This window comes from Mandrillus leucophaeus, unplaced genomic scaffold (assembly GCF_000951045.1).
Source record: "Mandrillus leucophaeus isolate KB7577 unplaced genomic scaffold, Mleu.le_1.0 Scaffold237, whole genome shotgun sequence".
Taxonomy (NCBI): Eukaryota; Metazoa; Chordata; class Mammalia; order Primates; family Cercopithecidae; genus Mandrillus; species Mandrillus leucophaeus.
Genome location: NW_012102443.1, coordinates 622125 through 632795, shown reverse-complemented (window position 1 = coordinate 632795; position 10671 = coordinate 622125). Strand labels below are relative to the sequence as shown.

Here is a 10671-nt window from a genome sequence, read left to right as displayed (position 1 = left end):
GGCAGGGAGAGCTGGTGGGGACTGGGTGGAAGAAGGGGCTGGAGGGTGGGCCAGTGCATTCCAGACCAGGCCACACAAAAAAAAAAAAACCGCATAAAAAAAAAAAAACCCAAAAGGAAAGAAAACCTGATGCTGCTGCTTAAGTCAGATTTGAAGTCAAGGATTTTGAAAAGTTAAGCCACAAACTCAGTGTGTGACTCATTCTTTTGAGAGCACACGGCAGTGATAACCTGTGTTCTTGTTTTTCAAGTCTACAGCCCTTGGTATTCCCAGGCAGCCTCCAATCCAAGTCCTAACCAGGCCCTGCTTGTCTGCCAAGATCAGAGACTGGATGCGTTCAGGGTGGTATGGCCATAGATGATTACCGAAGTTTCTTGAATATGAAACTTTAAATAACTTTTAGTTTCTTTTTCTAGAGTAAATTCCCAGCAAACTTTTTTTTTTGAGACATAGTCTTGCTCTGTCGCCCAGGCTGGAGTGCAGTGCCATGATCTTGGCTCACTGCAACCTCTGCTTTCCAGGCTCGAGCGGTTCTCATGTCTCAGCCTCCCAAGCGGTTCATTCTACAGGCGTGCATCACCGCACCTGGCTCATTTTTGCATTTTTAGAGAGGGGTTTCACTCTGCTGGCTAGACCGGTCTGGAGCTCCCTGGCCTCAGTGATCCGCCCACCTCGGCCTCCCAAAGCACATGAGCCACTGTGCCTGGTAGACGTTTCCCTTCTAGAACACCTGCTGTTTAAGTGGTTCTTACTTGGCCTTTTCCAGTCTTCTGCATTTGGGACAGACGTGGATTAGCAACGTGAGGACGGCTCCCGGTTTGGCTGGTTGCTGGTGGGGGTCTAATTTCTGAATGCTGGACTCAGGGCAGGCATGGCTGGGGAGAGGCAGGCAGGAGACTGGGGAGGGGGGATCTGAAGACCCCAGGGATCTTCAGCGCACGAGTGTGCATGTTGTGAACGCCCGCACGGAGGGAACCGTGTGAGGGGAAGGCTGGGGGGGCTTTGGACTGGGCCAGTTACAGGGGCCCAGTGACGTCAATGATGGATACTGTCCCCCGCTTTGGGACAGGCTGAAGACAGACTGAAGACTTCTCAAATGTTAGTAACAATACCCTCACTCTGGTCAAAGTGAAAACTGCACACAAGCAGCCTCAGTGAGACTGGTGGGAATGGCATGCCACCAAATGGCAGCCAGCTGCCAGGGGCCGTCATGCCAACGTTTATCCCAAAGCCTTTTCTGGAGAGAGCTGAGGAAGGAGCATTGGCAGGACAGTCTGCAGCTGGAGCAGTCACAGGGTTTCCAAGCACGACAAGCAGACGCCTGCGCCCTGCACGCGCAGCCAGGCCCCAACCGGGGTTCTGCCGTCAGCCCTTCCTGGAAAAGCTCTGCAGGCTTCTGGAAACATCCAGACGACTCTGGAGGACCCAGCTGTGGTCCCTGCCATGGCACCGCTGGCACGCCCACGGCTGGTATGCAGCACCATGGCTGCTTTTACCCCAGAAACGAGCAGCAGACTCCCCGGGCGCCTTCCTCACAGCTGCCACCACGCTGAAGCAGGGCACTTTCCAACCAAAGCCACCACAGCAACTGTTAATGTCACCAAGGTTCCCACTGCCAAGAGCAACAAGAAAATCTGTGCTCCTTTAACGGACGCCAGAAAGTCTTTCACAACTTAGTCCAGAAAGGGGCCTAAAACCAGCAAGCGAATCTGAGGGCGCCCAGGCTGACAGCCGTGCCACCAAAACAGTGCCGTGTGCCCAGGCACAGGTGAGGGATCTTTCCAGAAGCTGAGAATTATTACCACGTGGTTCTGAAGTAATGCATTTCATTAAGTGTTTTGTGAAGGACATAAAGCCCCGGGACACACGAGAATGCCTTCGTTGGGTCTGGAATCGCCTCCCACAAACAAACGGAGAAACAGTCAAAGGCGGCCTAAGACCTGGGAAATCAGGAGCAGTGACCTATATACAAAATCAGGGCCAAAACCTTTTACTTTCTATTTGAATTTACAACCATATACAGACAATATGGTAAGATTTTAGAGAAAACAGATCATCACTATGAATATCCATATTCTGATTTCTTTTGAGAACCAAGATGCCTTTTAAAATGCTGCTGCTTAGAAGAGCATGTGTTGTCTGTCTGGTGTCTAGGTCTTGTCTGCTACAAAACAAACGAAGACACCCTGTGTAACAAAATCAGATTTTAACATTTAAATCTTGATTCCAATATTCCTCACCTATGTCGTCATATGAAAGAAATAAGCTTTTTTTTTTTAAACAAAGTTTCAATTCAGAATTTTTACAAACAAAAACAATCTTGTATCTACTTACTATCACTATATTCTCAAAAAGCAAGTTCAGGAAATTTAAAAATGATTTTTATAAAAGGCACTGAAATTAGCAAAAGCATTGGTGGGTTTTCATTTTGGATGAAACACTGGAAATGTTCACAAAGTAACAACTGTGTGAGCAGGTGCCCGTAACACCCAGGAAGAAACCGACCTCCAGTTAGTACCTCCTGAGCACCTAGGCAGCTCCTCACACATTCTGACCACAGACCTTCATTCAAGCCAAGGTGAAGGCTACAATCAACACGGCAAGGAACCCAAATGGGACTTAAACCTCTGAACGCAACACTCTTTATAAAGGAGATCCCCACTGAAATGAGCCAAAATAAAGGATAACTTTATCGTATAATCATTTACGCTCAAAAAAGCCTCAGAATAAACTTCAAAACAGAACAATTTACAGATTGTATTACTGCTACACTGGCACCTGAACGAAGTAGGCAGTGAAGGCTCGCGTGCTGAGGAAACAGGGAACACCTTGACTCCACTGCTGCTGAGCTCTGCGTGGCTCCTGGCACCGCTCTATGGGCTGCAAGACTTCCCACAGAGAAAAGCTACTTTTATCTTCCGATCAGTGATTTAAATATTCCGAACAACCCAAATTATAACAGTTGCTGCGAGTCTGAGGCGCACTCCGGGCTCCCTGATCCCAGCTGTCCACCTCACTCTGTCTGAACCATGAGACCCACGGGCGAACTAACAGGGACTCTGCCAGCATCATGCCACCCCCTGCCCCAGCCCAGGAAAAGACAAGGCGGCAAACAGTTCATCTTGGTGAGCGCAGGCAGCGCGGGGACATCAGTGCTCACGCCTCCGCCAAGTCCCTCCTTGTCCACAGCGTTTGTTGGATGCTGTGGTGAGTACCTGGCTGCCTGCCTGCAACTGCCTCAGCACCCTTTCCTCTGCTACATTTCAGACCTAGAAATTGCCACCTAAAAAGTCCACCACTATCACATGGACATTTTCCAGAAAATTGGTATCTGAGTTTGCTTTCATTAACTTCTAACTTCCAAAATATCAGAAATCTAAGTTTTATATAAAACATTTAAATCTTCTAAAATTCTCACACCCTCAAAGTGAGGATTAATAATAATTTAATCAGAATATATTCCTTTGTGACAGTTTAGCAACAAACATATGACCCTTCCTTCTTTAAAACTGAAGAACCAACCGAGAGCCCAGCGCTAAGCCTACAGGGCGGCAAGCTCAGCCAGGCGCGCCATCCTGCGGAGCTGGTTCCCGTGCGCGGGGCTGTAGCGCCCAGGACTGCCCGGGCCCGGCTTTCCGGGGTTGCTCCCAGCTGCACTGTTTCTCCCCGGACTGTAGCTGTGAGGGCCACTGAGATCTGGCAGCCGAGACTTGAACTTTCCTTTCACCGCGGGACTGGGCCAACTGCGGAAAGCAAGAAAGAACTGTTAGCAGACGGGCAGGCCGGGAGATGAACAGCGAGAGAGTGGGAAAATAATGGCCCAGGACTCAGGCACACGCGCCTGGGCAGAGAGGCACTGCTGAACCCTGGCACCGTGGGCACACACACCCGGGCAGAGAGGCACTGCTGAACCCTGGCACTGTGGGCACACACGCTCGGGGGAGGAGAGGCACTGCTGAACCCTGGCACCACGGGCACACGCACCCGGGCAGAGGAGAGGCACTGCTGAACCCTGGCATGGCGGGCACATGCGCCCGGGCAGAGAGGCACTGCTGAACCCTGGCACCGCGGGCACCTGCGCCCGGGCGGAGAAGAGGCACTGCTAAACCCTGGCACCGACTGGGAGAGTCAAGCTTATGGGGGTTTCCAGGAGAATCCTGTGTGATCTGAGTAGAAACCCTGCTGCTTCCACCCCTCTAGCCCTCAGCTTGTCAGCAGCTGACCCGTTCGGCTTTTCCACCCAACTGGAGATCTGTCCTGTGTGCAGAGAGCCACAACACCCAAACCCACAGCCTGGCTGACGGGCCTGCCAGCGTTAGGAAGAGCCACTGGTACTTCCGCATGAACTGGAACTGGATCCTGCAGAAGCCAGCTTCCAACAGCTGCCCTGCGGATAACAGGCTGTCCGGGCCCCACGTACCTCTGTCTGTCCGAGGGTGAGTAGCACAGGACAGCAGTCTTCCATCTGTGCACGGCTGGGAACTGATGGGGGTCGACATCTGCACACTCAAGAGCAGCCAAAACATCCTGATCGAGTTTTGACGGCTCCTCTCTAGAAACCGCAATACAAGAAGCAAAAACATCTTTGTTAAAAACATGAAGACCTCTAAAATAGCACTACTTTTTTTTTTTATTTTGAGACGGAGTCTCGCTCTGTTGCCCAGGCTGGAGTGCAGTGGCGCCATCTCAGCTCACTGCAAGCTCTGCCTCCCGGGTTTACACCATTCTCTGCCTCAGCCTCCCAAGTAATTGGGACTACAGGCGCCCGCCACCACCCTCGGCTAATTTTTTGTATTTTTAGTAGAGATAGAGTTTCGCCATCTTGGCCAGGCTGGTCTTGAACTCCTGACCTCGTGATCCACCCACTACGGCCTCCTAAAGTGCTGGGATTACAGGCTTCAGCCACCACGCCCGGCCTACACCCACTGTTCAAATGCAGTTTTGCATATTTGCACCCTCAGTGCTCAGTACCAGAAGGTTAGGGACATTTATCCCGTTAGACTGAGACTGCCCCCAAGATGGCTTTTCTTCCTAAAAGAATTTAATTCTTAGAAGAGATCATTCACACCAGTGGCAGGCACATCCCTAGCAAATAACAGCAAACACTAGGATCACCCACAGTCCAACCAGAAGACGACCCAGAAAGAACGTCTAGAAGCTAGACTCAGAGACAGGAACTGAAAGCACATGGCAAGTCCACACGAAAGCTTGTATGGGGGTTGGCGCGGTGGCTCCCGCCTGTAATCCCAGCACTTTGGGAGGCCGAGGCAGGTGGATCGCAGGGTCAGGAGTTCGAGACCAGCCTGGCCAACATGGCGAAACCCCGTCTCTACTAAAAATAGAAAAATCAGGCCGGGCGCGGTGGCTCAAGCCTGTAATCCCAGCACTTTGGGAGGCTGAGGCGGGTGGATCACGAGGTTAGGAGATCGAGACCATCCTGGCTAACACAGTGAAACCCCGTCTCTACTAAAAAAATACAAAAAACTAGCCGGGCGAAGTGGCGGGCGCCTGTAGTCCCAGCTACTCAGGAGGCTGAGGCAGGAGAATGGCGTAAACCCGGGAGGCGGAGCTTGCAGTGAGCCGAGATGCGGCCACTGCACTCCAGCCTGGGCGACAGAGCGAGACTCTGTCTCAAAAAAAAAAAAAAAAAAAAAGAAAAATCAGCCAGGTGCGGTGGCAGGCACCTGTAGTCCCAGCTACTCGGGAGGCTGAGGCAGGAGAATCACTTGAACCCGGGAGGTGGAGGTTACAGTGAACTGATATCACGCCACTGCACTCCAGCCTAGGCGACACAGCGAGACTCCATCTCAAAAACAGAAAGCAAGCAAGCATGAGTGGGAAAGGAGCAGGTTCGGAAACAGCACCGCAGGCGTGCACAGGGCAACACAAGCCTACCCAAAAAGGAAAAGCCGCCTGGCCGATTCCCTCGTGTCCTCCAGCTGACCCTCGTGCCCGGGGCTGCTGGGACTCAAGGACATTTTAGCGATCCTGGCTGACATTTCACTTTCTGTCCTCCTGCGGCCAGTCCCGAGTTGGTCTGCGGGAGAAGGAGGCTCTAACAAGTCTCTTTCTACTGCATCGATTCTTGAAGTCAGGATCTTATCTTTAGTTTTCGTATTTTCATCTGGTGTCTTAGAAACGCTACTTCCTACATTTTGCAAATTCAGTTTATCAAACTCAACAGTCAAATCGGAGACAGGTGGCAGATGGGCTTCCTCCCCACGGGGCGCCTTTGGTCTCTTGCCCACCAGGGTCCTGCTGTGACTCAGAGGATGGCAGAGCCCATTTCTGCTGCTGTGTGGACCGCCTGGCTCGGCGGCTTCTATGAGGTCTGCCTCCTGCTCCAAGGGGAAGATGCTGCACCTCGCGTATCCAAAAGCACCAACTGTGGGCGGGCTGTTATTTCGAGCTGCATTTTGCCGATTTTTTATTTCTTCCAAGCTCATGTCATCTTCATCTAGAAACGCCCTCACAGAAATGGAGTTGCTGCCTGTGAGGAGGACAAGGAGCACTTCAGTGACAGGAATGACAGGAAGCCATGGAGCTGCTCCGCTCCGTCCGTGACCAACCGCCATGACCCCAGCAACCGCAACTCTTACATTCAAATCCTACTCATCAGATTTCACAATGGAAAACCACCCACACGACTCCCTGGAAAAGGGCAAACAGGACCCTGCAGATGCAATCAGGCTGCTGGGCCAGGCGCAGAAGCTCACACCTGCAATCCCGGCATTCTGGGAGGCCACGGCAGGGGGGTCGCCGGACCCCAGGAGTTCAAGACTGCCTGGGCAACATAGCGAAACCCCATTCTCTATAGAAAAATTAGCTGCCATGGTGGCACTCACCTGTAGTCTCAGCTATTTGGGAGGCTCGAGTGGGAGGATCGCTTGAGCCCAGGAGGTGGAGGCTGCAGTGGGCTGTGATGCCCCAGCCTGTGCCACAGAGTGAGACCCTACTTCAGGGAAGGAGGAAAAAAAAAAAGCTGCCAGGCTGACTTCTTTTCTTTCAAAGGAAGGGAAATGAAAGGCCAAGGGCCGCCCAGGTGATGGGTGAGATGACCGCCCTGCACCCCCAGCTGCCCTCCAGCCCTCACTCCAGCTCTGATCTACTGCAACCCCAGGGGCTCCGAGTGTCACAGAGCCCCACAGGATCCCAGAAGATTGTCCAGAACAACTCCGTGAAGGAGCACTGCTGCGCGTTAGCTGTGCAGACAACACAGAAGAGCTCCTGGGCGCAGCCCTGGGCGCAGCCCTGTCCGACAGGCAACAGAAATGTCCCATTTGGTGTTCACGATGACGACCCTGGCCACAAGGGGGTCCAGAACACTTGAGCTGTGGCTCGTGCTCCTTAGGAAATGAGTCAACTTTATGTAATAGTTATTAATTAAAATGTACATAGTCACAAGACAACACAGGAAGTGAGGCCACTTCATAGAAGGGAGTTCTGTGCCACCGTCAGCTACAGCACAGCAAGGTCAGATTTCAGTGCTTCCCGTATAACCACTGCACTGACTTCTCTCTAGTTCTATGGTTGAGAGTCACAGGCGACTTTCCAAGATTCATTGCTTCTTAGTTTAATGTATGTCAGTCATTTTCATTTTCTTTCTATCATTCCAGGGAGTTTGTTTTATAAATGAAGTGTCTTGTGGGCTAATGGCTCTATTCTGACCTTACACATTCACACTCACACACACACACACACTCTCACACTCACACACACTCTCACACACACACTCACTCTCTCACACACACACACTCTCACACACACACACACTCACACACACTCACACTTATGCACACACACACACAGTTTAAACTGTATATCTGCTTTTTTAGCAGATTCAAATCTCTAGTTATTAGTAAATTTGTTTTTTTTAAAAATAGAGACGGAATCTCACTATGTTGCTCAGGCTGCTTTCGAACTCCTGGGCTTCAGCAATCCACCCACCTCAGCCTCCCAAAGTGCTGGGATTACAGGCGTGAGCCGCCGCACCTGGCCATCATTGATGTTTTTATGAATCACTTTTAGATTTTGTGTAGATTAACCTCTTCCATCATGATCTTTTCATTCACTGCATCCGTGCTTTGGAAGCACTTTGCATCCTGGTGTCTGAAATGCACCGCGTGAAGCGCTTTGCGTCCCGGTGTCTGAAATGCACCGCGTGAAGCGCTTTGCGTCCCGGTGTCTGATATGCACCGCGTGAAGCGCTTTGCGTCCCGGTGTCTGATATGCACCACGTGAAGCGCTTTGCGTCCCGGTGTCTGATATGCACCGCGTGAAGCGCTTTGCCTCCCGGTGTCTGAAATGCACCGCGTGAAGCGCTTTGCGTCCCGGTGTCTGATATGCACCGCGTGAAGCGCTTTGCGTCCCGGTGTCTGATATGCACCGCGTGAAGCGCTTTGCGTCCCGGTGTCTGATATGCACCGGTATTCTGGTGTGCACTCCTCTTTGTCTTTTTCCTGAAAATATGCCAAATCTAAAATATCATAGTCTTAGCCAGTGGAGTTCAGCTATTATGAGTTTTCAGAAAATGGCACAGAATGAAACATGTTAGATTTTGGGTAATGAAAAAACAAGCAGAAATAGCAATACTGCTGAAAGCGATGTCATTATTTTTCAAATATCCTCCCCAACACACACCCCATTTAACATTAACCTTCCCAGCACTCTGGGAGGCCGAGGTCAGGAGTTCAAGACCAGCCTGGTCAATATGGTGAAACCCCATCTCTACTAAAACAAAATACGAAAATTAGCTGGGTGTGGTGGCGGGCACCTATAATCCCAGCTACTCAGGAGGCTGAAGCTGAAGAATCGCTTGAACCCAGGAGGCAGAGGTGGCAGTGAGCCAAGATTGTGCCACCGCACTCCAGCCTCAGTGACAAAGCAAGATTCTGTCTCAAAAAACATTAACCTAAAGGAAAGTACCAGACAGACCTCTACATTAAAAACACCGACAGAAATGAGAAACAGATGTGTGTATCCTGTCAGACCCTGGCCATGGGGGGCCCGTCCCAGCTGCCATGGCCACGTCTGCACGTGTTTAGACCCCGGCCACAGGGGGACCCGTCCCAGCTGCCATGGCCACGCCTGCAGGTGCTTACCAGACATGGTGGCTTTATCTCCGCAGGAGGCTTCCCTTTCTCCTGTTTCTTGTTGAGCCTTTTTGCCTATTTCCTGCTGTGTAAGATATTCTTCTAGTCTTTGCAGGCCTTCCTGGGAAGACAGATCAACAAAACAGCCCAGAAATTCCCAGTATTCAACCCAGGGATACCCCAGCTCATGAGCTAGCTCTCTGTAAGAAATAAAACACAATTAACCAGTTACGACAACAGAAAAAATACTCAGAACTACACAGAAAAAAGCCACTAAAGCTTCAAGTACCAGAGCAATGTCTGCAATCATGGCTATAATTTTACTTTATCCTTAACTGGCGGCTAAAATCACACTTCGCATTTTCTGAAACCGCACTCCTCCTCACAGGGTAAGCAGGACCCGGCAGAGCTCTCATGAGCTGTGAACCGGCCGCGGGAAGGAAGGAGGCCTCAGCCCGACAGACCCTCACGCCAGCAACCCAGGTCACACAGTTCAACTCCCACAGACGGACGTGTTCGTGATCATGGAACAGCCCTGTGGACTTGCCCATGGTTCTAGTCATGGCCAGGCACATGAAAGCCTGGAGGTCCTTTCTGGGTTCCACTTGTACACCTGACAACGGGCACGTATTTTGCAAAAATATTCTAAACAATACCACGAAGCTTTATTTGATTACAACACAATTTAGCTTTGTGGCTGTGCACTTCTTTTCCCCAAGGAATCCACACCATTATGCGGTACCTTCTATAAAGCATTAAGGCTCCTTAGAAACATGTCCCAGAATCAATAAAGAACTCCAGCTAGAAAAGGAAAGAAGGCACTGCAGACAGCCCCCAGGTGTGGGATGGAACTGGCTTAAGCTAGAATTCTGCAACAACTGCAGCGTGTCCAACATCCACAAGGAATTAGACCTTCATGAAAAGAACCAAGTCTCCCAGTAAAGGCTTCCTGGGAATTGGTACTTAGAAGCTGTGATTTGATTTTCCGTCATTAATGAAAACACGACCAACTGCGTGCCCCATGGTGCCACGGCTCAGCCTTTCAGTACCTTCCCACTCTCTCAAAGCCTCTTTCTGGGTCTGATTTCTTGACGTGGTGAAGGAAGCCTGCTTTCTCTCGAGGTGGAGTTTTCCAGAGTTTGCGAAAATCTTCTGCCTATGAAGAAAAAAAAAATGTATTGAGCTGTGCCAGGCACCACGCCCCTCAGCCGCAGAAACCTGAAGAACCATTTGAGTCGTGCCAGGCACCGCGCCCCTCAGCTGGGGAAATCACAGCAGCTGCCTGTCTCCTGACGCCCCTCCTTCTCTCCCCTTCACTAGCAGATCCCTGGGCCACATGCCCACCTGTGGCATGGCTGAGTGGCCGCATGGCTGCACTCTGACCTGGGGGAGGGGAGGCGATCTCCTTTCTTGCAGCCCAGGGCTGTGAGGTTCAGAACCAGGAGGGCCCGAGCATGAGGCCTCACCCTGAGGACAGCAGACGGCCTGGAGCTGCCACACCGACACACATCTAACACCGCTCCCATCGCAGGAGAAGAAACCAGCATTGATCTTTCTTAGTCACTCTTCCTAGGGCTTT

The 10671-nt window shown here is 51.1% G+C and overlaps 1 protein-coding gene across 2 annotated transcripts in view; it reads right to left on the bottom strand.

Moving 5' to 3' along the window:
• Positions 1-1974: 1974 nt before the first annotated feature.
• ANKLE2 (ankyrin repeat and LEM domain containing 2) overlaps positions 1975-10671 on the bottom strand; it is a 48600-nt gene continuing 39903 nt past the window's right edge. For both annotated transcript variants that reach the window (XM_011982213.1, XM_011982214.1), the window contains 5 exons: positions 10142-10248; positions 9102-9292; positions 5896-6490; positions 4421-4552; positions 1975-3743 (listed from right to left, as the gene is read on the bottom strand). In XM_011982213.1, coding sequence (XP_011837603.1) covers positions 3542-3743; positions 4421-4552; positions 5896-6490; positions 9102-9292; positions 10142-10248 — 1227 coding nt within the window. In that variant the 3' untranslated portion in view covers positions 1975-3541. The remainder of the gene's footprint in view (positions 3744-4420; positions 4553-5895; positions 6491-9101; positions 9293-10141; positions 10249-10671) is intronic.